The sequence below is a fragment of the Manacus candei genome, unplaced genomic scaffold (assembly GCF_025592945.1).
Source record: "Manacus candei isolate 608988 ecotype Guabito, Panama unplaced genomic scaffold, ASM2559294v1 h1tg000153l, whole genome shotgun sequence".
NCBI lineage: Eukaryota > Metazoa > Chordata > Aves > Passeriformes > Pipridae > Manacus > Manacus candei.
The window spans coordinates 2036344-2063720 of NW_026138201.1; the positions used below are offsets into that span (position 1 = coordinate 2036344).

At 42.9% G+C, this 27377-nt stretch overlaps 1 protein-coding gene across 1 annotated transcript; it reads left to right on the plus strand.

The window, feature by feature from the left end:
• SULT4A1 (sulfotransferase family 4A member 1) lies at positions 1-27377 on the plus strand. The gene is made up of 7 exons (XM_051772484.1): positions 1-280; positions 15941-16071; positions 17040-17120; positions 17226-17352; positions 20621-20715; positions 22133-22271; positions 25670-27377. Exons 1-7 carry the CDS (start codon positions 112-114, stop codon positions 25780-25782), a joined length of 855 nt encoding a protein of 284 aa, XP_051628444.1. The 5' UTR covers positions 1-111; the 3' UTR covers positions 25783-27377.

Consider the following 27377-nt stretch of genomic DNA (forward strand, 5'->3'; position numbering starts at 1 on the left):
CCCCTTTCCCTCCTCTCCGCTCCCCTCCCCTCCCCTTCCTTCCCTCCCTCCCTCCCGCCGGAGCGCCCGCGGCCCCCGCTCCTCGGCCTCCCCCGGGCCGCAGGGACGAGGATGGCGGAGAGCGAGGCCGAGACCCCGAGCACGCCCTGCGAGTTCGAGAGCAAGTACTTCGAGTACAATGGGGTGCGGCTGCCGCCCTTCTGCCGCGGGAAGATGGAGGAGATCGCCAATTTCCCGGTGAGGGACAGCGACGTCTGGATTGTCACCTACCCCAAATCAGGTAGGCGGGCGGGCGGGGGCTGCCCCGGCCCTGGGGCGGCTCCTCCTCCGCCGCCTCTCCCTTCCCGCGGCGCAGCCGGCGCCGGGAGCGGGGATGCGGGAGATGCTCCGCGGCGCCGGGAGCGGGGATGCGGGAGATGCTCCGCGGCGCCGGGAGCGGGGATGCGGGAGATGCTCCGCGGCGCCGGGAGCGAGGATGCGGGAGATGCTCCGCGGCCCCCGCGGGATGTCGGGGCGAGGCCTGAGCCCGTTCGCCGCCCGGGGGATGATGCCCCTTTGCCCAGGGGCTGACGCCCTGCAGAGGGGGGATGCTGCCCTTTTGCCGTGGGATGATGTCCTGCAGAGGGGGGATGATGCCCCTTTGCCCGGGGATGATGTCCTGCGCTCGGGGATGATGCCCTGCGGCCTCCGCAGCTCCGCAGAGTTGAGGGACGGCCGATCCCGGTGCCGGAGGGGGAGACAGGGACCAAGCGGGGGACCCCCGGAGCTCAGGCACACACCAGTGCCAAGCTGGTGGTCCCCGCCGGGGTGGTCCCGGTGCCCTCTTGCCGAACCCCTGGAGGATGAGGACGCTGCTCGGGGAGAGGGGAATGTGGAGCGGCAGGAAGGTCTTAGGAATAAATCCCGGGTTCTGGCGCGGTTTGCCGTCTGCTGCCCAGCCTTCCCTCCGTCCTGCGCTCCCGAGGCGGCCGCCCAGGCCGTTCTGGGAGAACATGTGCTCCAAGTGCATCCGTGCTGCACTGTCTGAATCACCAGAAACACCCCCCGTTTGCAGTATAAGTGCGTGTTGCTCCAGTAGGCACCTCCTTGGGTTGTTTATACCATTCGTGTGTCTGCTTTTAATGTCATATTCCTTGACTTCTTATCCTCCCTGTTTCCAAGCAGAAATGTTTGCAGAGAATTAACATGGATGTAGTGCTGCCTGCAAAGAGACAGACAATATGGGAGCCTTGTACTCCACCTGATAAAATCAGATAAACTCTTTATTATTAAGTGTGTTCTTGAGTGACTTTTTTTTTTCTGAAAATAAGATCTCTTTCTAGAAAATTCAGAGTCCACTGGAGATAACAGATGTGAGTTCTGTAAATGCCCTTGTGAAACGATGTTTTCAGTACTGTAGGTTTCTGAGTTACTTCACTGTTTGTTGTATGAATGGCTAATGCTTTTCAATTTCTTGGTGTGCTGCTACTTTGAGCAGGCACATTTCCTGGGATGTAGCATCTATCATATTATCATTTCTCCAACAGTTTCAAGTATTTCTAGTTATGTTTTTTGGTATTTCATTACTCATGATGCTGTTGAAGACTGGCAAGGGCTTGATAGATAATCCATTAGATAAGGGATAGTTTGTAGATGGATGGCCCCCAAAATATGAGGATTAGAATAGACAGCTACATTTTAATTGTTCTTTTAAATTGTTCTTAAAAATTTATAGCATGCAGCACGAACAGTATTTAATTATTTCCATTTTAAGATTCCAGTTTTGAGAATCTTGTGTTTACGATGTTCCTGTGTTAGTGTTGCATCCCAACTTCATATTGGCACGTTGTTGAATATCCTCAGCTAACCTGTGTCCAGCAGCCAGCCACAATATCATTAATACATCTGGCAGTAGCTTAATTTTGATGGCTAGACACTTGGCTGTGGGAAGCCAGCTTGCATAGTCGTATTTAATTTGCTGTTTTGTGAATATAGCAACAGAATATGAGGTCTCTTGTGGCCCCAGCTGAGGCCAGTGAGAGGGAGCTGTCCTCTTAGAAAGTTAGTGGCAGTGGGACAAGAGGATTTACTGACAGTCACTGGGAGAGGGAAAAAAGATTGAGAACTGAGGCACCAAAATTGAAGGTACAGTGTTGTGGGAGGAGCTGGGGGAGCAGCCTTGGGGTCAAAGTAGGTGCCACAGTGTTTTACTTGCCAGGAAAGAGAATACCTGGGGGTGGTGAGTAATCTGATGTCCTTGCTGTGGGAAATGGGCTCTAGACAATAATAACGTCTTCAAGCTCCACCTTTCTGTAGCCTGAAGTCTGTTAAGAGCCTTGGAACTTGTCAGCTGTGTGGCTTTACAGCTTATTTAGGGCTCCTGAATGAATTATGGAGGGTCTGCTGACTGGGAGCAGGCACGTCAGTAGGAATTGGGCTGCCCTGGGATTGATTTAGCCAAGGTCATGCAGGAAGTCTCCAGCAAAGCCAGGGTTTAAATCCAGAACTCCAAGCACCTCTGCACTCCCATAACTACAACTTCATCTTCCTGTGTCTTGGGAGCATTGACAAAGACTTGTTCTGTGTACTGGATCTAATCAGAATTGTCATAATGTTGATGTAATGAAAAAAAAAAAGTAGGTTTACAAAACAGATTTAATGCCCAAAATGCAATTATTTGGGATGAAATGCTTCGGCTTATTCTGGTAATATTTGGAGGTAAGACATGGTTGGGACCACTTATCTAGGTTCTGTTAATAAATTGCAGTTGAACAATATTCCAGGAATATTTTTGACAGCAGGATTTTAGGATAGGAAATCGAGGTAGTGGTTGGAAATAGTTAGAGTTACTGGTAAATTGGGACTGATCCAGGAAAAAGCTCGTCCAATAATGGTAGAAAATCAAATATATCAGTGGCCTTACTGGGAATAATGTAATAAGCCTAATGGAAAATGGCTCTGCTTTAATGTGATTTCCACTGAAGGATGGCTGAATAATGATACTCCTTATATCTTTAATTATTCTTAACACCTGTGTCCAGTCAATGGTAACAGCTTTTGGGAGCTGCTGGACTGGGAGAAGCTTTTACCTAAAACCCAGAGATTCACCCAGACATGTAAATATGTGAAGGTGCATACTTGGCTTATGCTCTAATCATAGAAAACCTTTTTATCACGATGCATAATTTGAAATCAGGTGTGCTATTGATGTTGCAGAACTGAGTTAAAAGCTTCATGTTTTGTGCGACTTTTTAGTGCAGGATGGACAGGCTGAGATTCACAGGAGCAAACGTAAAGCAGAATGCTGTTGTCTATAGAATTAAATAAGTGGAGCTCACGCAACAGATTGCTTCACAGATAAGATACAGATGCACTGCTCACAGCAAACACTGTGCCTCTGTCACAACTTGCCTTGAACCCTCCCAGACTGGGGACTTTTTTTTTGCGCCCTACTTGAAAATTAAAATTCTCCTCTGTGAACTTAAACTGCAGAATTAATGAATAAGCAGATTCTTTCAGGGTATTCCCTCAGTCACCATGCTAAGACTTGGATTAGCTGTCTGTGTTAAGGGCAGTGATTTCAGTGGAATTAAATCAGTCCCTAAAGTAGATGTAGGATTGAGTTCAGGTTCACTCAGTGTTTTGTTGTGTCTTATGATGCCAGCCCTGACTGTGCCTGATCTGTCCATTTGCTTTGCTCACACGTGGTGTAACAGCAGCTCTCTTAACACCATCTTGCATGTGTTCTAAATGAACATGTGCTTTGCATTCTTGGGTCAAAGCCCACAAATTAATGCCTTTTGAAAAACTGGTAATTGGAGAAAGCGAGCTATTTGCATTAATAATGAAGCTCCCTCCCCCGTGTTGGTTATTTTGCCAAGTAATTTCACGGAGTTCTGTGTGGGAAGATGTCAGTTGTTGGGCAAATATCAGCTTCAAGTCCAGCAGTTCGTAAGAACTTGCATTTGGTGCCAGACAATGGGTCAAAAGAGCAAGTGTTGTGTGTGACCTTTACCTGTCTGGTGTCGTTTTTCATAGATTTTCAATTTTCCTCACAGAACTGGATTCTTGTAACTGCCCATTGGCTGGTAGGGAACAGGATGGCTGACTGCAGGCCTTTGGCTTAATGAAGTGCCAACAGGGAATTTGCAGATGAGTTCAAGGGCAGCTTTTGTGTGTGTACATTCACAGAATTCTCCTCTTTCAAGTTCCTTCCCACCTACCTGTGGTGTTACGTGAAATGAACCACGGAAAAAGTGAATTTGAGTTGTCCCTTGTTTGTTTAAAAGATTCTGTGTGTGCAAAAGGTTGTGCCTCTCGTTGCCTCTGTCAGTGCAGTGCCTTGCATGCACTGTGTGTTCCCTGGCTGCCCCTGTTCTGTGAGCCTCTCCCACTCCATGCATACCAGTCTTTTATCCTCCTTTTATTCCTGCCACTCCTGAATCCAACACTTGCTGGCTCACCAGTCCCTTTGGCTGATGGAGGAGCTCTGTTCTTCCCCTTTCCTCTGCTACCTGACAGGGGCTCTGTCTGAATTCTTCCATTTCCCTTTACTGTAATCCCTGTTAATCCTTCCAAGCCTGGGGCATTTATGTGCCCCAGGGTTTTCTTCTATTATGAGGAAAAAGTTATTTGATCCATTGACCATCAGAACCATGACAGTGACAACTGCTGGGCTGTGAACCAGATGCAGGGGGTACAGTGTAAACCCCAGCTTTCTTCTTTGTCTGATTCCCCACTAAAATTGATAGACTTCAGCTCATCAGTACCCAAAATATTTATTGATCACACAAGTTAATACACTTCAGGCAAAGGGAGGCTTGAAACACCAGGGATGTGGCTCTGAGGTTGGTTTAAGGATTTGTTATCTCTGGCCTCTTGTTCCTTCCCCTTCCAATCAGTCCTAGCTGTGGGACCATGCTATAAAAACACACTGGCAAAATCTTGATTTAAGAAACACATTATAAAGAAAATGTACCAGTTGAGTAAAACAAAGCAGGATTTTGGCAGTCTTGTGCAATTTTACCCTTCCTGTTTCCCCCAGACCATAAAAATCTCTTGGCAGTGGGGTTATATTTACAGGTAAGATTGGTGTCCTTGTGCTTCACAGTAATACTTTTATTACTCAATGTAAAGAGTATTATTGCTTGACTAAGATTAGGTGGCTGCACATGGCCTTTTGTCAGTATTATTTTGTCACAAGAGTTTTGCAGTTGCAAAAGAGGCAGATTCTGCTATGCTGGATTTATAGTCCTGTTCTCTCTGCAGGATTTTGGTGCCTCGAGCTTAAACCATTTTCATTTAAAGAATTAATGCAAATCTTACTGGCCCAGAGGCATGCCTCAAGAAATCACGAGGTTGGCTTAAAAATCAGGACATTTTTACGCAAGATATGTTTGGGATTCTTTTCCTTCCACCTCTGGTTTTTGAGAGAGTATTATGCACACCCTCCCCTATGGAATGATAGGAAACCTGTTAGTCTCATGAACAGGGATGAACAACTTAATCTCCTTAAAATCAGAATATAGTATTTAACTTTTTCTCTTTTACAGTAGCCAGCACAGTTATTTGGTTTCTTTAAGCAATTTATAAAGCTCAGATGTTGTTCTGTTTTGATGCTGCATGAATGTGCATCAGTTCTCATAGCAGAAAGGGTGGAATTTTTCTTCAAACAGAAAGGGATCAGAAAATTGCATTGTGATGGAGATCTGTTTTGTGAACTGTCTATTTAGGGGCTGGTGTACAGGGTCTTTTGTTTTATTCATATACAGCTCAAAATACCTTCAGGTATTGACTCAGTCTTACCTATTGCTAGGCAAAGACATTATAAATAAAGCTATCAAATATGAAGTAATTGAAGACAATGTAAAGTTTGCACTGATGCATTTGACTTGATTTCAATGCAGGTAGGGCTGAATAGGTCCTTATGTGCCTTTAACAGGAAATCAAGGTGGAGAGGAAAAAATCTGTTGTTAAGGGAAACTGATTTTCATTATCTAGCTGGCAGTGTTTCTCTCATGAGCTTTTTGTCAAACCAGAGGAGAGATGTTACTAGAGGCAGAACAAATGGTTCAGAAGAGGAAGAATTCTCCAGCTACCTCGTGGGTTTTGCTGGGTCTCTTGCAAATGTAGCATAATTGCTTCCCTGCTGTTAAGTAGTGCAAAACTCCAGAACTTGCTTTTTTTGTAAACAGGTTCGGGGGGGGGGGGGGAAAACAAAAAAGGCTTTGCTCTGGGTAGAAAGTGTATTCTGGACATGTGAAATCACTGCTGACTGGATTAAATGATAATGACCTCAAAGACTAAAGAATTAGAAAATGATGACAATCAGCCAAACCCAACAGCCAGGGGTTCTCATTTCAGGTTAGTGTTCGTTTGTCACAGGGAAGGCATTAATGAAAGGAAGCAAAATGCTTGAATATTTTTTTAATTCTTATTATGCAGTCTTATTAAATGAAGCTGTTCTCTTGTTGGGTGCATTAGGGATTCATACACCCTGTGCTGAGGGGAAGGAACTACCCCTTGTGTTGTTTTAGAAGTGATGTGAGGTTTGGTACACTGGGCATGTGACTGGACTTTGTGGCTAAACATTCTGTGACCTTGGGTAAGTCATATCATCTTCTTGCCTGCATTTTCCACTGGAGGCACGTGGCTGTATTTCTTCTCTACCAGAATTTTTCATATGTATCTATATATCTATCTATCTATCTATAGATATCGTGAAAAGCAATTCCCTTGGACAAAGATGTCACCTCTCATCAATATTTTTTGTAGAGAAACCAGCAAATTACAGCTCTGAAATTGAATTAAGTGTCTGGGTATTAAAACTGAGCATACAATAGTGCCTCCCTCAGTGGGAGGGAGCAATGAACAGGGGATTAATGACATGAAGCACCCACTGTCTCAACACTTTGACCTTAATCAGAGGTGCTGCAACACCTTGGAGAGTCCAGGAAGGTGGAGCACCAGAGCTGAAATAGTCATGGTTCTATAAACAAAAGTCTTTCACAGGCTCTGACAAAAGAAATAATCTATTTATGTCCTGTGTTAATCCTGTAATATATTGCAGATTCAGAAGCAAGAGATGTGTGTGGCAGACACGCAGAGGAAATGGTCCATCATTCCAATGTCTCAGCCAAATGGGGCTGTAGGGGGTAGGGGAGCTGCTGTGAGGGGGTACTGAGGAACATCAGGAAGGATGCATGTCCTGGAGGTGTAGGTGGGTAGGAGAGGTTAAGTCAGAGTGCTGCTGAGCTAGTGAAGGGTAAAAATTTAAAGGAAGGGTGCTGGAGGAACAACTGAGGGGGTTTTTTGTCACTAAATGCCAAAATCAATCTGCAAATTAAAAAATGAAAGCTAATTTCATCAGCTTTTACCCACCAGGATGTGAAGGCCATCATCCTTTATAGGGCTGCGAGTTCTAGATGATGTACAGTGACATTAGATCACCATATGGGATGCAGACAGTGGTGCTAAATTAGCCCTTCCCTGCATCCACTGCATGAGTAATAAATCCCTCCACGGCAGCAAAATGAGCTGGGTGTGACACAGGTGGGATGAGAACTGGTTCCAGAGGGCACCACAGGCTGTACATGGAGCAGTCCAGGTCTGTCACCTCATGGGCTGCTCAGCAGGGTCCCTGTGACAGGACCAGTGTGACAGAACCACAGGGTCACCAGAGTTGGAAGAGGCCTCCAAGGTCAAGTCCACCCACCAACCATGATCACCCCTGAACCATAATCACCCCTCAGATGCTTCTTGAACACTTCCAGAGACAGTGACTCCACCACCTACCTGGGCAGCTTATTCCAGCACCTGACCACTCTTCCAGTGAAAAATTATTTTCTAATACCTAATCTGAACCTTCCCTGAGGCCATTTCCTCTCATCCTGTCTCTTGAGACATGGCAGGAGAGTCTGACCTCCACCTTCCTGCCAGGGAGTTGCAGAGAGTGAGAAGGTCCCTCCTGAGCCTCCTTTTCTCCAGGCTGAGCCCCCCTAGAGTCCCTCAGCTGCTCCTCATGGGACTTGTGCTCCGGACCCTTCCCCAGCTCTGTTCCCTTCTCTGGACTCACTCCAGCCCCTCAATGTCTTTCTTGTAGTGAAGGGCCCAAAACTGACCCCAGGGTTTGAGGTGTGGCCTCAGCAGTGCCCAGCACGGGGGGACAATCCCTGCCTTGGTCCTGCTGCCACACTATTCCCGATCCAGGTCGAGATGTCCTTGGCCTTCTTGCCCACCTGTTGGTGCAAGGCAATCATAACCACAGGTTAAGCTCCAGTTCAAAGCCTGTTTATGCTGCTCAGGGTTGCCAGAGTGGCACAGAACAGCTCCAGGCATTGCTGCAGTTGGATGGCTCTGGACAGGTACAGCTGAAGTGCACATTAATGGTGATCAATGTCAGGGCCACCAGTGCTTTCTTTCTCTCAGAAAGAATGTGGTCTCTTCAATGATTTTGCTGCAATAATGTAAACCCATGGTGTGATATAGATTGGCTGATCCCCTTTTCTGCTCCCAGTTAGATCTATTTTCATTTCTAATTCTGAAGAGCAGCAATGGAAATGGTCGTAGTTTGCTTAAAACTGCAGTCCATCAGACAGAGGGAATGACTGTGCTGAATGTGACTGGGGGTGTAGGTACCTTGTGGAGAATGGTTTTGCTCAGTGCAGCTATAATTTGAGGGGGATTCTGTGTGAGGCAAAATGCTTTACTCCCTGACCTGAGACAAGCAATAGCTGACTGAACAGGTTGTGTAGAAATTAAATGATAATTCTGGAAATTATGAAGCAAATGTGCTACCTTTTTTTTTTATTTATTGTATAACTCTTACCTGCTGCAGTTGTTTCACATTATACTGTTGGTGTGCTGCCTTCTTGAGATTTAACCACCTAATATATGCAAATGCATATTAATGTGTAGGCAGGTTTTGCCTAACAATTTTCCTGGAAGGGTTTGAAACTGAGGCAGAGAATTGCATTTTGAGCAGTGACAGACATCTTGTGAAATATATAATTATATATATATAATGGGGAGGGGAGCATGTTCACAGCACAGGGGATGGGAGCTACCTCAACACAAGTTTCTAATAGAGATGCCCTGTTGTCTCCTGATTTCTGATCCTTTGTCAATCAGCAGAGCTGTGTTTACCCACAGACCATATTCTGACTCTGGAGAACAGAAGTGATATAGTTGTCCTGGAAATCAGTGGTGCTAAGGGCAGCTGTGCAGTTCTTTTCTGCACAATGAAGTCCTTGAGAGTGATTTTTAAAAACTTGGCATTGCAGCAAAGTTCTTTTCTGTGTTGTTGTCCTTGGTACAGTGTTTGAAAATGAAGGGGAATTAGACACAGTGGGGAGACATTGTGCTGGAGACTGTGAGCTCCTGCTGGGTGGTGTTTGGTGCAATTTAGGCATGCTGTTTGATGGGGGCTCTACAAAGTTGGGAGAATGGGGCTGCCAGGGATGGAGGAGGGCAGGACACAATGAGGTAAGGCTGGCATGAGGGCATGTACCTTATGTGTATACTCTGCAGAGGAGGTGAGACATGAAAGTTTGCTAATGCAGCTTTTGCCCATTGCTGTGAGGAGGCACCAGTTTATGTGGGTGAAGTTTGCCAGGTAATTTTAGATGTTTGAGACAGAATCTGCCCTGTAGCATATATTAACAAATAAAAACCCTCTTCCCCTGTGGATTACTGTCCTGTTGGCCAACCCTTTGGTATGATCCTATGTGCTTGCACTACTGTCATGAAAGGCATGGTCTGGGAATTGGGTTATGAGGGTGTTCCATTGAGCCTGGGCAAAGAAGGCAACAACTTAATGTACTGGGTTGCATTTAGACCTGATCAGTCTTGAATAGGTGTGGGAAGGGTGAGAAGAGATGTCATTCTCTCAGATAGTTGGTGAGGGAACAAGCAGAAATCTGTTCTTTTTATGTTCCTGCATGTTATACATGACATTTTTTGTTTTAGCATGACAGGTGTTGTGCTCTCCTATACCATGGGACCGTGTTTCACTGGTGGGTAGAAACTGAAAGAGAATTAATTTAAGGGTATGGGTAGATGTCCTCCTTTAAAAGCATCAGTGTTGGTGTCCTCAGCCTCCTGTTTGTCATTTGTCTTAGAAAGACAACCTGCAGAGGATTTTGTGTGGATGGATTCTAGTTTTTCCCAGGCAAAATTTGCAAGGTGAGCTGATGCCCAAAATAGAAACTCCTCGAGCTAATTTGGCTGATCTAATTTGGAGTGAATTGGAGCAGTTTGTGTGAAGTTACTCCAGTAGTGATGGCACCTGGTGAGCATCCATAGACATGGACAGCCCAGCCAAAGCTTAAAGAGAAAAGTACTTTTCCCTTGGAATATCTGATGACATGAGGTGTCAGTTATCAACCAATAGCAGCTGCCTGGGAAGGACCTGTCACAAAATCTGGGATGTGATGAAATCTTGGAGACACAAGTCATGACTCTTCAATCAGAAGGAAAAACTTGTGGCTTGTTGTTGTTTTTAATACCTAGATCCTGAGCAGTCTGTGGATCTGACTCCCAGTTCTTGGGGCTGTTTGTGCAGTACTTACATGGCCCTTGCTGCAGAGCATGTGAGGATGTTCTGGCTTGTTAACAAGGATAGAAAAGGAACACTTTTGCCTCATCTGCCCTCAACAAGAGGACCCAGCTGCCTTTTGGACCTCAGTCTGCTGGGGCAGGTTGGGGCAGCCGTGGGTTAGATGCAGTGGTTAGGGAGTATGTGACTCCTGAGCTATTTTTCTCGTGCTTTTATAAAATATAAAGTAGGAAACGTAGACAATCCACTGGTAAAGTCTAGGCAGAGGCTCTGTCAAGCTGTCATCCCTGCTGTTTCCTGGGAGCACATTCCCTGACAGATTTGCACTTGCACAGGCAATGTGCTCCCCCAGCATGGTGTGGGACACAGCTGGGGCCCGGGGCTGTTCCCAGGAAGCGATGGATGGAGCTGTCCTCTTTTGGGAATCATCTCTGGGGATGTGGGTTTGGCTGTCCCACAAACCCTCCCAGAGGGCAGGGCCTGGTGTGCTTTATTTACTGGTGTTGCTCCAGTTTCAGGATCCCAGGTGTCAGGAGGTGTTTTCCTCCAGGCTGGTGGTAGGTGTGGAAAATCCTCATCTCCTGCCTTGCCCTGTGGAAGTGGAGATGCCCCAGCATGGAGATGCACTGTGGTCAAGTCTGCACTTTTCATCCTGTCCTCTACTGAGCAGTTATCGTGCTAATGTAAGGGGGAATTAGGACTCAGGCCATTTTTTAAAAGATAGTACTAATGCATCAGCCAAAAATAGCTCTGCTTTGTAGCCAGCTCATTACAGCAGTGCTTTAGGATGCTCTGTTATACAGAACACTAATTCTCTGGATAATACATGTGTGTAAACACTTCAGTGACAGCATTTTTACCAAACAGAAAGTAGATTTTTACCCCTAAATAGTTCTCCTAGTTTGCTGTTTGTAGCTTCTGGCAAAACACCTTCAGAACACAACAGAGAATTAATGGACCCATGTCTGCACCCTCTGATGTGAGTCTGGTGAAAGACAAGCAGAATTTAGCCTGTTGGTTTTGGTTTCAAAGCTGGTAGCTGCAAGTGGAAAAATAAACTGGTTAATAAGTCTAAAAATCTAAGACTGAGCTTACAGAATGTTGCTATAAACTGTGCATTTAATGCTTGTTTTAGATCCAGTCTTAGGTTGTTGCCTTCACTTTTGGAAGATCTGGATTCAGTTTCCTCATGTACCACAGATTCCCTTGACAGGTCACTATTGACTGAGGGGCATTTAAGCCATGTAAAAAGGGACATCAATCTAAGAGGATTTCAGAAAATTGGACCCTCTAATACATATTTAACTGTCAGACAAAAATAACGTCAATATAACATCACAATTTCAGTCTTTCTTCTGAATCCCAAGTCTTATTTAGGAAAAGAAGAATCAGAAAATATGGCACTTTTATTTTTAAACCCTTCATTGTTAATGAAAATCCCTATTCTTAAGCCAGGTGGAATTTGAACATGTGGGAGAACTTCAACAGACAGACCTCAAGAGGGGGGTATTTTTGTGGTTTGGAAATGGTTGTCTTCTCATGGAAAAATCTGATTTTTCCCTCCACTCTTGTAGTGTGAAGATGAATCTGTCATGCTTCCCTGCAGATTTACACTTAAATTAGCGAGGGGGGAAGGAGTTTGCAGGGAATTAAAACAAAAATGTGGGGTTTTGCTGTACAGCCCTTGCTAGACCAATCTGACAGCTTTAGCAGCCCTCATTTTTAATGAGCTCTTGCATCTACCAGTGCTATAAAAAAATTATGAGTCATAATGGATCTGTTGTGTTGTATTAGCTGCAACTTGATCAAACAACAGCAGATCAAAGTACAGCTAATTGGGATTGTGAGGTTATTAATACTAATATTAGTATTTAGTTTATTTTTCCATGTGGTTTGCAAACAAAGGGTGAGTGGAAGGAATATACCAAAGGCCTTGGCATCCTTGGGCTGCAGGTTTATCCCATCTTAGATGATAGGAGAGGAGAAAGTGAAAGAAATGATGTGGGGAAGCAAAATTTCACAGGAAATCTTATGGTTTTATGTCTGCCACTTCACTTTGAAGAAATCTGTGATGTTCAGTGGCTTTATGGGACCATAAAGGCCAGTGGCCAGAAAACACTGAGAGGAGGCAAAGAACAGCTGCACTAGAGAATATTTCTCCCTCCTAGAGTGGCTGAGTTTGACATTGAAAGACACCTAATGCAAAGGAGCAGGAAGGAATGGCTGCAGTGTTTCCAAATTTTGGCTGCCCTGCTGTGCTGTCTGGTTGCTGCTGCAGCAGCTCCTGCAGAAGCAGAGGCAGCGTGGCCATGAACTGACTTTGCTGTTGCTGCTGAGGCTTTGGCCACGAGAAGGGGACACAGGAAGAGTTCCCAGCCATCAGAGGTGCAAAGGGAATTTTAATGAGTCCTGATTTTTGTGCGTCAGTAGGCAGGTGTCACAGGGAAAGGACGGTGCATCCCAACTGGAACACTTTCACCCTGCTGCCATGCCAAGTAGAAATGCAGGTTCACAGATAATTTAAAAGGATCTCCTAAATCCCTGCAGCTTCTGGCAGTAGCTCATCCCAGCTGTTTCCCATCCCCTCTCTTCCCAGACAGTGTGTGATAAACTGGAACACTCTGTTTTCTCCCAGGGCGTTTTATTGACATAACAGAAGGGCTTGTCAGGGGAGAGCGTTTCTCAGGTACTGGAGCCCCTCAGATGCTGACTGGCTCAATTTTAGTTGGAATTGGATAGATGGAAATGAATCCTACGTCTGTTTTGGCAATATGACCTTGGAGGGTCAGCAGTTCTTTCCTCCAGGATGAAATATGGATCTGCTGCAGGTGGGAGAAGGAAGGGTAGAATTTCTGGGGACTTATCCATGTTGCATCTGGTGCCTTGTGTCCAAAGGCTGACAGATGAATCCTGTTTGTCAGGGACTGCTTACTCTCCTGTGCCATCCCAAGTGAGGTGTACATGTCCATGTGTTCAGCAACACAAGGGGAGAACAGTGGAATATACTGGAGATGCACAAGATCTGTTTTCTCCAGGAAAACCCAGAAATCTTGAGAGTATAAGGAGAAGCTCTGCATCTTTTTCTATAGCTTCCTCCACCTTCTTCTGTCCAACAAGTATCATAATTTTCCCTTTTACTGAGAAAATTTCTGTGGCATTTTGATCTGGCCAGGTTTTGTGATAGACTGGGATTACTGGAGTTTATTCACATATTGAAAATCTCAGTTTCAGCAATTTACCTTCCACATATAAAATGGTAGTTCTTGCACATCTTCAGAGATCACTAAGTGAATTGGGTCAAATGTGAGGAGGTCATACATATGTAATTATATGTATAAAGGCTTTTAGCTTTTTTTTTTTTAATAAGCATGTGATGTTTTAATAAGAAGATGAGGTCTTGAAATGTTTGTATGTGATAAGTGATAGTTGATCAAGGATGACAAGTTAAAAAAGAAAAATAACGGTTCCCTCAAAAGTTAATTCTCTAGTTTTCATTTTTATTGGGACCCTGGAAGTCCTAAGCAGAGTAACTCAAGTGCTAATGTGGAAAAAAGTCAGGCTAATACAGTGAGTGGCAAAAGTGAGAACTAGCACAGATTTCAAGGGGGAGAGAAATCAGGATCAGTGTAGGGAGGAGAAATTCTAACCTGCTGGATGGCCAGGATTCTAAACTGTCAGTCCTCCCCTTTGTAGAAGAAATACTGCAGAAATTCTCTTTGCTGTGTGAATTGTAATAGGATGCTGCAATATGTGCAGCTCTACAAACATACCATGGGAATTTGTATATGTGCGTGCTGATTAATACAAAGAATCAGATTTAAACACTGTTTTAAAGAACATAGAGTTGATGGAGATTTTTATTTTGCTGCCTTGGGTGCCCAGCATTACTCTTCCAATGTGTCATTGTTTTTGGTGGAAACTCATTCAGGTGAAGACTTTTGAGCTTCCAAAGGCCCACTTTGCATGGGAAAATATGTCATTTCCCATCTCTGCTGTGCTCCATGGATCTGCTAGCAGTAAGGTTGAGCAGAACTAGGTAATGTGGACATGGCTGCTTTTTGCCTGGAGACCAGCTGAGCAATGAACAAAAATAAAGTCCTGGTGGTGTTGCTTGGCCCCACACAACCATTTCTTTTCCTTTCTTGGAGCAGGGTTGCTGTAATAGCATTTTTCTTTGCAGGTGGAATTGGAAATACAGAAATAAATTATGGAGAACCAGGGTGTCTCCTGTCAGAAGAAATATTTAATGAGAACAAGGGTTGTGCTCATTCAGAGTCACAAGGACCCATACTGAAGAACTGCATGAATGTTAATTTTAATGTATAAAATATATGCTTGAACTTAAAAATGCAGAGTGAACAGCCTCAGGGGCAAGAGTGTATTAAGTCTGTGACAGTCTCTGTGGGTGATGATAATGTAAAAGTGTCTTTTTATTCCCCCCCCCCAAACCTTTTTAATTTACCCACCAATCAGTCAGGTAACGGAGGAATTTTAAAGTGCCTACTCTCCAAAGCAGTTCTTGGAGGCATGTGCTGTTTCACATGGTATCCAGGCTGTGCTCACCCTAACCATCAGCCTCCTTTAACTGTTTCTGTGTCAGATTAAAAACATCAGAATAACGATCCTCTAGTTCTCTTTGTGATCTCTCCCTGCTCTGTTCTTCCACCTCACCAAGAGCTTGTGCCTTTCTCTTCATAAACCTCTGCCAAGTAACTCTATACCTTTGTTGTGTTGGGGGGTTTCCTCCCTGCCTGAAGGTAAAGCCATTTGAAAGAGTTTCCCTGTCCAAACTTCCTGCTGGAGTAGCTATTAATTTTCCAGAGTGCAGTCATTAAGGCCATAATATCTGATGGCTGCTTTGTAAATGCCCTCAGACTGGGGAGGGAGATGTAGCTGGGGCCTCTGAGGCTTATGACTGACTCACTGTTGATGCTTTCAGTGGTTTATCCAGTCCATAACGTGGGGGCACAAATAGACTCTCAAATCATTGCATAACAGGGGCATTGCCTACAATTTAGAAGAAAGGACACTGCCTCAGTGCAGCCACTAATGCATTTTGTGAGCTTGGATGACCTCAGTTTGCCTCTTTTCTTTTCTTTTTTTTTTTTTTCCCCAATTTCTAAAATGGAAATAATAGTATGTTGCCTTGGTAACATTTACAGGGGGGGAAACAACTTTTCGTTAAACGCTTTCCAATTCCCAGGTTAAATGGTTTGGAGACAGAAATGTCCTTAAATTTTATTGAGCTGACATCCTATGTTAAAACAGTAGTTCCAGACCTAGCTCACAGCTGACTGCTGAGGACAAGAGTTACCATTATTTCCCTGTTTAGGTCTCCCTTCCTGTGGTTCTGTTTTGATAAGAACTGTAATACAATCTGTTCTCTCCCATTTTTGCTTCGTGCAGGCACAGGGTTGCTGCAGGAAGTGGTTTATCTAGTGAGTCAGGGAGCTGATCCAGATGAGATTGGACTAATGAATATAGATGAACAACTTCCAGTCCTAGAGTACCCTCAGCCTGGTCTGGACATCATCAAGGTACAATTTATTGCAAAGAAAAGCCTTTCAGCATTTGGATATCTGTTTTCCTCAGTTCCATCTTTTATCACTTCATTTCATCCTGTGTCCTTGTCCTTTTCATCGCTGGACTCGCTCCGTTTTTTGGAATGATTCAGAGCATTATTAGGTTGTTTTAAAATTGCTTTTATTCAGCTTTATTGTACTCGGTTTAATGCTTTAGGTGTTGTCCTAAGTATCTTGGCAATGGGTTCTCTGAATAAAAGTTCCAGGCCTCTCTTGCTTATGTAAAAACAGAAGCTGCCCAAAGGAGGCCAATTTGCTTTGATTCCTTCCCCGAATTTGTGAAAGAGGAACTACAAACACGGAGATCTATGGATTTGTATTTCCACTATATACATCTAAATCTTTAGATCCACAAATCCTGGATCTCTACAGACTCTGGAGGTGTAATTTGAAGAGTTTGGAATATCCTGCGTGAAATTACTTCCACACTATTAAGAATATTCTGTTTGAAACACATTCACATACTCAGATAAACTTTTGGGCCCAATTCTGAGGATAAAATAAACTGCAAGGGAAACATCTTGAAGAACTTAGGAGTAGTGTTTTCAGAACTTCCAATAGTTTTCAAGGGATTTTAGTGGAAGCATCACTGGAAACAAGGTTTGACACCAAGAATCTTCCACTATTTTATATTGTTTCTGAGAAGGTGCTACAAATGGAAGCACTTTGTAAACAAAGGGGATTAAAAACCCCAAACGACGAAAACCCCAAACAACAAAAACCCTAACATGTTATCCAGCTTTTTTATGTTTAAAAACCAGGTGTATCTCCCTGACCTAATTTCTAGTCCCAGACTCTTATTAATTGCAGGAGTGAATTTGTGAATGGGACTCAGTGGAGTAAAGGGCTTCAAGTGTGACAGTTCAGGGCAGATGTGCCAAATTGGTGCTCAGTGAGGAACTGTTCCCTCTGCTTTGTTTCAGGAGCTGACATCTCCTCGCCTCATAAAAAGCCACCTGCCATACCGGTTCTTGCCTTCAGACCTCCACAACGGCAACTCAAAGGTGAAAATTGAATTAAATCCTCTTGGTTTAACTCTGTTGTTTAAGTGCTTTGGGGAAAAAAAAAAATCACTCAATAAGGTCTTGTTTTTCCCCCCTAAATCACAGGTCATATACATGGCTCGCAACCCCAAAGACCTGGTGGTATCTTATTACCAGTTCCACCGCTCCCTAAGGACCATGAGCTACAGGGGGACGTTCCAGGAGTTCTGCAGGAGGTTTATGAATGACAAGTGTAAGGAGCTGTTCTCTCTGCACACATTTATTTTCATCTCTGCGTTCCTTCTGCGAGTACAGAAGTGAACTGGATAAAGGTGCATTTGTTTTGCATATACAGCAAGGAGGTTGCCTCACAGGGACTTCAGATTTGTCCATGCAAACCATGGTCATGCCTTTTGTAAATAATTGCCTTGCAGTGTTTGACCCCAGGGGCTCAGCAGTGTTCCACTTAGGTCAGGCAGAACTCTGGTCTGCTCTTCTAAAATTCAGGTTGCAAGGCACCAGGTACCTTGTGAAAAATGGTGAATACTGCCAACACCACTTGATTTCAGTTCTACCTCACTGCTTCTCAGGAGTCTTTCTGTTCCTCAAGTTCGGGGGTTATTTCTCTGGTAATTCCTTTAATATTTAAATTTCATGCAGAAACTCAAGGTTTGTCTCCTGCAAGACACCAGTTAACACACAGAAATTCCTGATTTGCATAAGACTGATGTGGAGTGCATCAGTGAGCTCAAGTGAGACCCTGTAAGGAGGTGGGTGCAGGCTGCTACTGCCTGAAAAATGCAGCTCTGTAGTGGGAATTCTGAAAAATGCAGCTCTGGGGAGAAAATTCTGAAAAATGCAGCTCTGGGGAGAGAATTCTGAAAAATGCAGCTCTGGGGAGAAAATTCTGAAAAATGCAGCTCTGGGGAGAGAATTCTGAAAAATGCAGCTCTGTGGGGAGAATTCTGAAAAATGCAGCTCTGGGGAGAGAATTCTGAAAAATGCAGCTCTGTGGGGAGAATTCTGAAAAATGCAGCTCTGTGGGGAGAATTCTGAAAAATGCAGCTCTGGGGAGAGAATTCTGAAAAATGCAGCTCTGGGGAGAGAATTCTGAAAAATGCAGCTCTGGGGAGAGAATTCTGAAAAATGCAGCTCTGGGGAGAGAATTCTGAAAAATGCAGCTCTGGGGAGAGAATTCTGAAAAATGCAGCTCTGGGGAGAGAATTCTGAAAAATGCAGCTCTGGGGAGAGAATTCTGAAAAATGCAGCTCTGGGGAGAGAATTCTGAAAAATGCAGCTCTGGGGAGAGAATTCTGAAAAATGCAGCTCTGGGGAGAGAATTCTGAAAAATGCAGCTCTGGGGAGAGAATTCTGAAAAATGCAGCTCTGGGGAGAGAATTCTGAAAAATGCAGCTCTGGGGAGAGAATTCTGAAAAATGCAGCTCTGGGGAGAGAATACAACAATCTGCTTTACAAGAACTCCCTGTGAAGTTTACTCAGTGCACTGTGGTCCCACTCAGGCTGCACTGCCTTGAGTAGGGCTTTGGCTGTTTGCCAGTGGATTTCCCAGCTGGAAAGTGGGGCAATGACCAAAATTCTGCTGCCTTTTATTTCTCTGCAAAACCTTCTTAATGTGACACTAAGAATTCACCCTGTGCACTGAGAGCAGGGTCTCCTCCAGGTCCAGAGCAGCAAGCTGTTCTTCAGCCTGCAGTTTGGAGGAGTTAATGCTGAAGGAGCTTTATAATAGTAAAGGGGAGAAAAAAGTCAAGCCTGGAGGGTATTTAACAGGCCTTAGAAACCTTTCTCCTGCAAGGGAGGATTAATGCTCTCCTCCCATTCCAGCCCACCTTCATTTTTTTCCTTTACAATCCCTAAAAATGCAATGATTCCCTGTAGCCCATGATCAGGAACTTCTAGACCAGAGACATAAGAAAACAAGCATTAGAAGGTCTTCTGAGACAGGGGAAAGGTTGGGTGCTCTTTTGCATGTGAGAATCCCAGGAGTTATTTATACCTTCATCCTGTATCAGCTGATTTATCACAACCTCCCAGAGCCAGTAAAACATCACAGCGTGTTCTGTGGCCATGATTGTGCAAATGGAGGGCTTGTAATACAGTAAATTTAGCATTTAACTAAATGTTTGCATCTCGTGGAAGCAATGCAGCAGAATTCTGGTGACTGGAACACTTTCAATGGGCAAAGAGGTTCAGTTTCCTAGGGAAAGAATTTTTATCAGCTAACTCATTTTCAATTTTTATGAAGGCACTGGAAAAATTCCATTTTTGTTCTTCCAGTTAAGAAATTCACACGTGAAGTCAACACACCAGTGTTCCAGTGACCAGAGTTAAACAATTCTTTTTAAAAGGGAAAAAGTTGGCTTGAAAATACAAACCTAAGAAGTTGGGGTTTTTTTAAATATTTTTTTATATCTGCTGAAAAGATAAAATTGACCAAAAAAAAAAAAAATACTGGGAAAGAATGTGAAAGACTGCTTATCATATTTGCTTAACTCCTGCCTTGATTATATGAGGTGTTTTGCAGGAATTTGTCACTGGTAACAAAGAAATACGTAGAATGGGTTGTCTTTCTAATAATATTGGCAGCAAAGGCATTCTCTAGGTTGTAAGTACCAACCACCAGTGACTGAACCTCTGGAAGGCACACAAAAATTGGCTCAAATCAGTGCAAGTGTGGAGTTAATCAGAGAAGTGGGAAAAAAAAATGGGTAAAATGTTGGGGTGAAGGTCAAGGCTTCCAGTAACCTCAGCAGTGCTGGGAGCAGGAGCCCTCCCAGATTTTGGGGAGCACTCAGCACCTCATGGGCATCAGTAATCTGAATTTATTGTGTAATTGAGAGAACCAGTAACACTGTAAATAAAACTGTCCTACAGCAGTTGTGTGGAAGTGTTCAGAAAATAACAGTAGAGGAGAATAAGTCCCAGGCTGTAGTAGAGGGTCAGAACACGTAGTGATAAATAATTCTGTCAGTCCCTCCTGTGTTTTTGGGAGTGATCACAAAGCATTTTGATGGGTCTGTGTCCTCAGTGCTTGTTTAAGAAAGTCTAAGTGGTTGTTAGCAATTAGTGGGTGCCCTGTGAAACTTGCCATGAGTGCTGTGTCAAGCTTACCAGTGGGATATGTTCACTGCAGGAATTCATGCAGCTTGGAGCCACTGGAAGTTTGCCTTCTGCAAGGCTATCTGTGTAATCCTTATTTTGGCTCAATTTGTGTTATTAATACTGAGCTCCAAGAGGTTCATCATGAAATATGGTGGCATTTCCAGCTGAATGTTTTATCCTCACACTAAGTCAGTGCTTTTGAAAATTCCAAACTGATAGAAAAACTCTTTTTAAATGAAGTTCCTTGCTGTACATGGCAATGGGTCAAAACTGGCCACTGCTCTGAACCACTCCGGTTGATTTATTTTTCTCCTTTTGTTTTTTTTTTTTTTCCTTTTTGAAAATTCTTAATAACAAAAGTGTTAATTTTCCTCATGCCAATCATAATGTCTTTGTAGTAGGATATGGGTCGTGGTTTGAACACGTGCAAGAGTTTTGGGAACATCACATGGATGCCAATGTACTTTTTCTCAAGTATGAAGATATGCACAAGGTAGGTTAGATGTAACAAAATGATATTTTAATTACATTTAGCACCCCAGTGTTTAAAATATATAAAGCACAAAATCTGCTTCTTCTGTCCATAATTTGGACTCTCTAAGTCTGATGCCATTTTTAAAGCACTGGCATTCAGTAGCTTCTTCATATACATATTAATTTACTCAGGAGTCTGACTCACCCACAGGCACCAAACTACTTGCAGAGAAGGCAGTGGAGTGAAACTGTTCAGCACTTGCTACACTCAGCCCTGAGCATTCATTAGAAGAAATGTCTTGCTGTATGTGCTGTATAAGTGGGGGGAAAGAAAATTATATAATCTGTATTTTTTCCTGTATATTTGGCGTTTATTCAGATTATTTTGTTCTTACTGCTTTGTGTGAAACTGTTGAAAACAATTAGATGTGATCACGTAGCATAAGGTGAACATAATTATTGGGTCCTTACAGTGTGCTGGCTAATAAATCCAATTTAATCAGAAATCTAGTGGAAATACCACACAGAATGTTGATTTCCATTTCTTATTGCAGTGTGATATTTTTGAGGATTAACGAAAATATTTCAAGGTGTTTATTTGGCTGGAAAACTAATGGAAATATGGGGAAAACCCACGCTGTAAAGAGGCAAAGTCAGGGCAGAACTCCAGAAAGCTGGGTAAATTATACTTCTGATGGAGTGGGGTGCTGAAATAAATAAATAAACTAATAAAATCAGAGTATGTAAAGTTGAGTCAGAATTATTTCAAACCCGTGGTTTTTAATGATTGTATATTCCTGGCTGTGCTTACTGCTGGATGCTGCTGGAAGCTGGTGTCTTTCTGCTTCCTGATAAATATTACTGGTTTGTCCTTGCAGCTCCAGAGGTCTTACTCATACTAAGGAACCCTGGAATTCTAGAGGTGCAAATGAATGACTGATTAATGCAAATTAATTCTCAGAGGCCACCCCACTAGATCCTTTCCATCTACATGAGTGCAGCCCCAGAAGCTGGCAGTGACAGAAGGGATGTTCTAACCTTTGTGATCATTTATTTTACTGAGATCAAAGTCAGAGTAGCTTGTAATTCCTCCAAAAAGCACTTTGGAATTCCACAGTGATCAGTTAAGGGTGTGGTTCCCTGAAGTGGGAAGCGTCGCAGTTACTTTGAATTCCCCATTCTAATATTTGAAGAAGTTCCATATTTGAAGGCTGTGGTCTCTGCCAACCTGTTTCACCCTCATTCCTTGGAATGTGTTTGTGTCCAGCAAATGTGAAGGTGGCAAAAATTTCGAGGCAGTGCTGTTTCTGCAACTTCTGCACTCGTGTTTTTCACGCTCGTCGGGATAAAACTCACCTTGAAATATTTAAACTCACTGAGGAAAAAAAAAATTTAAAATATTTTTAGTAAACTGGGGTTTAAATATTCTCTTGCAGGACCTTGCAACGATGGTTGAGCAGCTGGTGAGGTTCTTAGGAGTTTCTTATGACAAAGCCCAGCTGGAATCCATGGTGGAACACTGCCACCAGCTCATTGACCAGTGCTGTAACGCAGAAGCTCTTCCTGTGGGCAGGGGTATGTTCCAAACCCACAGTAAAACCCTCCCTGGAGAAGTTGCAAGAAGCAGCTGCACAGTTTAGTGGGTTAAGATGTTGGTGAAATATTGCTGTAAATGATAGAAATGATGCTGTAAATATTGCTGTGAAAATGGTGGGAGGTAACTGCCTCTGGGTGCAAGTTGGGGGTTAGTTTGGTTGGAAATAAAGTGAGGTGGGAGTGACTGAAAAGGGTGAAAAAATCCAAGGTTAACAGTGTATATTCACACTGTGATGTGAATATGCACTGCTCCTTCTGACCTTTGCCATGCCAAAGCCCACACAATTCCATACAGTTTATCCTGGCCTAAACCCTTGTTTTTTAAGTATATCAGGTTTTCTAGAATAGCAGATATTCCTAATTTTAGTTTCTAAAATCACAGGGAGCTGTAGATTCCCTTCCCTTACGAGCTTTTCCTTTTCAGTGCCTACCTCAGCTGTTTAAGGTGTGTTCAGCTTCCAGGTGTTCATTTTGGTGAGATCTTTCTTTGGGAACCTGAGGGTGCCATTTGATCTGTTGATACATCTGACCTTTGATAGTGTCAAGAAATCAAGTCCTTCCTCAGTTGCCTTTGAGAAGCATGAAAGAGTGAACTTAGGCTCCCTCTAATTAGTTTCTGCAGGTTGTTTTATAGCACTCAAGGGCTTTTTTTAGAAGTGAGGGAATAAGATCAAGATGGTCAGTTCCTATGTCAGCCTCACATCTGCCTTGTCCAAACATAAAATCCCTTCATACACTAGTTTAACCCAGTTTTATTTGGAACTCTCCCTTCTTTGTCCATCCATAGCCATGTTAGCACTTTTTGCATCAGCATCAGACACCATGTGTCTATCCTGACCACAGAGTCTTTCAGAGGAATTAATGTCCAGGTTATTATCCCTTACCCAGGGCTTTGCTCTCAGATTTCTGCCTGTAGGAGCCATTTCCACACCACCTCCCTCAGCCAACCTTCGTGTGACCTGCAGATCTTATCAGCTGTCATTTTTATGCTTATTTTCAAAACTCTCATAAAAAATATCAAGTATCATCAGCCCCTCTTGACTGCTGACCCTGCATTAGCCAGTTATTTGTCCCTTTGTCGTGCATTTCATTCACATTGTGTAGTTCTGTTAAAAACCCACTGAAATCACACACCTTACAAAAGCCAATTTTACCAACACTCAGGTTTGTCTGAGGGTAGGTTTGCTTTGCCATGAAAGCAGGTTCTCTGGGATTCTGTCCTACCTTTGTGTCTTTCTTGTAGAGTCCTTCAGCAGTTACTCAGCTCAGACTCTTTGTCAGAGTAACTTGTCCCGTTTGTGTGTTGGCACAAACATTTCCCAGTGCCATACTTGGACAAAAGCCATTCCTCACACCTCCCTGCTTTTATCATTTTGCCATAGAGGAGGAAGGGAGCTACAGCAGTTAATGTGATATTTTATCACTTGTTCACTGTGTGCTTTTCAGTAAAAATATCCTTATTTTGAATTTCTTTTCTTTGCTGTCTCTGGCTTTTACAATATTTTGTTACTTCAGAATGTAGCTTCATTAGCAGTGCTTTGTTCCCTCTCTGTTTGTTTCTGTGGCAAAGAATGGTGGCAATAACATGACAGCTTATTGTAATTTGTTTCAGATATTTTTAATTTGTCATTAGTTACATTTACTTTATTATTTTGCTTTATTTTAGTTCTTCATATTTTTTTTTCTTTTAGCACATTGATCTTTACTCTGAAGATAACCCTGAACTGCTGTGAAAGCAGAGCAGTGATTAGATATGTTACTTGTATTTGACTCTTATCACATCCTAATTTACGCAGTTGCATGGTTCAAATCAGAAACCAGGTGGGTGACTTTTTGACAAGCTATCACTTCATATGGCAAAAAAAACCAAACCAAAACAAAAGATGTTGCAAATAATCCACTGTGTGTGTCCTTTGTAAAACTTGTCGTTTGTCTGTACGTGTTGTTAGGGAGATTCAGAAATAAAAGGTGTTTCTTTACCCAGCAGAGGAAGAAAGTATTTTATTGTTATAGTTGTTTGAAGTTTCATTTTTCATACTGTACTTTATGCAGTTATAGTTGCCAGAGCAAAATTTAAGTCAGAATGAGATGTCTATGCTTGCAAGCATTTTCTTAATATTTTTCTTTTTTTTAAATACAGGAGAAATTTGGTGAAAACAGTAAATAGCATTTGCAGTTTCAGGTTATTTTGATCTTTGGATCCTGAAACAAAACCAGGATATTATCATACCTACAGGAGTTATAGAAAAGTCCTGGTTTCATAAAACAACCCTTGCCACATGTCATGTTAACATGTGATATGTAGATGTTTTGTCTCTGGACTCAATTATAAAGTTGCTGCATAAAAGCAATGGTAATTGAATTAAATGGGTATTCTTCTTATGCATCAAGTGCATAATTAAGCTCCCTGCATGTAGCTTTGTTCTTGCTGTTATGATTAAACTCTCTGGTAGCACAGTCCCAATTCTCCTTTCATTTATTCCAGTCGAACAAGCCTGGATTTTGTCTTTATATCCAACATAAATGAGACAAGAATTGGGCCTCTCAGTCTGGTTACTCCATGGGGGCTTATTCAGCCATACGTAACCCTGGCTGACTTTGAGTTAAATGAATTTTGGACTGCACTGGAACAGTTGTTGAGGGGTCAGGAGTGCCACCTGGTTATGTTACTGTTTGGGTCCAGCAGAGTGGATAAATACTTTGTACAAGGAAGGAGTTCAGTGTCCATGTTGCATCCACCCAAAGCTTCCTGTTGTTCAAAATTAAAATTTAAGTGGCACAGACTTGGTGTGTGGCACTTGTTGTCTTTCATAGATAGGAACTAGGCACTGATATTTAACAAACAAACCTCTCCATATGGAGGAATGTAAATTCATCTGTTGAACTTACCTCTAGACACAAAATAATAGAAATTAGCAATGAAAATACCACACTTCAGTAATCAGTTTAATACTCCACATTCTGTGTACCTTTTGGATACTTCCCTAACCAGTGTGTGCTGGAGGCACAGTGATTTAGAAATGTATTATTAGCTGTTGGAATTATTCAACAGGCACAGTTTGCACCAGAAATCCACCTTTAAATGAATACGCAGCCCCAACTCTGTTCGTTTCTGATTGTCTCACACAGAACTGAATTATTCCTGTATAATGCTGGGCTGGTGCAGATGATGAGGGGTATGGCATTTATTTAAAGAGTTGTAGCAGGATAATTGGGTAAGACAATGAACAGCCTTTGGTCTCATTAAGCTTTCAGTGAAAGCCAAGGCCAAGACTGATTAGAATCTCCCAGATGATACTTGGTGCACAATTAGACTGTAGATATTCAGTGTCCTGTTACATCCACTCTCTGACTTGTGTTCCTTCTCTGTGTTTCAGGACGAGTTGGGCTATGGAAAGACATCTTCACTGTTTCAATGAATGAGAAATTTGATTTAGTTTATAAACAGAAGATGGGAAAATGTGACCTCACATTCGATTTTTATTTATAAAAAATGCATGCCTATGATATCCAGATATAGCTAGAAGTGCTTTATGCATTCGTTTATTACCTGCTGGACAAACTACTGTAGCTATTATGTGTAATAAAATTTAAAGAAAGAAAAAAACCAATCCAAGTAAACCATATCAGATACAATTTATCTTTGATCCTAAGCAGCTGTTTATCTTCTGGTATTTAAATCCTGTGTCCACATGCAAGAACTTCCCAGGCAATACTAGAACATTCAGCTGTTATGGAATGTATTATATACGTATAAGGTATGTACCATATATGCAACTAGAATGTACACCTTTTCAGCCCCACATTGATTATTTAATGTGTTTTATAAAAGCTTGTCACTAGAACCTAAATAAATGTCCATAGACCAAATAATAAAAAAAAAAAATTAATGATTTCTGAGGGAAACAAGTAACAGGCCAAAATATTCTGTTAGAACGATCTCAGGGGTTAATCGTCACATTTATTTTTATAGCAGGTATAGCAAGTATAAATAAATCCCATCCCAAAACAGGAACTGATCCAAGTGGGGTTCACATTAGGTTCTGCACACCCTTATCTGTGTGATCTGAGTAGGTTTTCTGTGCACTGGCATATTCTGCAGGACAGGGCTTGTTGTGATGTGCGGCTGTGCCTGTCAGCCTGATCCCAGAACTCACCCCTGCTTTCAGGGATGGCAGCTCACAGCTGAGCAGTTCAGCTCCACGGGGAGGGGCAGCAAACAGAAGATCCTTAAGCCCTCAAGTCTAGTTCAGTCCCACAAAACTGGGCTTAAAATCAAGGCATCTGGTGCAGGGGCTTTCTGGAAGGATCAGTCTGTGACCCGTATCGCTTTCCTGTGTAGATCTGGATTTCTCCCATTAGGAGCAGGGAATTTCTGCTGCTGGAAGAGAGAAGCTGAGGTGCTGGGTAGCCTCTGGTTCCACTAAAAGGTGAGGGCACTTAGCTGTGTTTATGGCTGGTGCTCCTGGACTCCAGCAGCCCTAAGGGGAAGGTGAGTCTCCGTGCCAGTGTAAAGCAGGCAGGGGGAACCGCAGCATCCGAGGAAGAGAGTTGGTGGATGTGCCAGCAGGTGGGAGTATTGCACAAATATCCGTGCAGAACACAGTTCCAGGAATTGTTAGCCATGACTGGTCTGGATTATAATCAGGATTCAAGTTTCTTTCTGTATCTTTTCTTTTCGTTCTCCACGACAGGTATTCAAACGGCCTGAAGCAGGCTACTATCACTATAGAATCTCCCAAATTATTTTATTTGTTCCATTATGTAATGACATCCATGCTTTTTAGGTTCTCAGCTGCAGGAGGCCCGTTTTTGCTAGTCAAATGTTCAGGCTCACCAAAAAACCGTGAGGAAAGGACTAGCTTTTAGTGTTTCAGTTCTGTTGGGAAACTGTCAGTTCAGCAACTGGCAAGTGGTGTAGCATGATGTGGCTTGACAGCACTTTTCCTTGTATATTTGTGAGTGAAAATGCTTTCAGTGAAATTTTATTTCTATTTTTATATTTTTAGTACTGTATGAATATTAAGCACTACACATTATACTTCTGTGCTTGCTTGCTTACTGAATAAAAGATGTGTTCCATGC

Excerpts from the sequence above, each read along its gene's own strand:
- SULT4A1 (XM_051772484.1), top strand. The coding sequence starts at position 112 with ATGGCGGAGAGCGAGGCCGAGACCCCGAGCACGCCCTGCGAGTTCGAG. Across the intron at positions 20,716-22,132 it reads AGTATGAAGATATGCACAAG|GACCTTGCAACGATGGTTGA; the intron begins GTAGGTTAGATG and ends ATTCTCTTGCAG. Across the intron at positions 22,272-25,669 it reads AGCTCTTCCTGTGGGCAGGG|GACGAGTTGGGCTATGGAAA; the intron begins GTATGTTCCAAA and ends TCTGTGTTTCAG.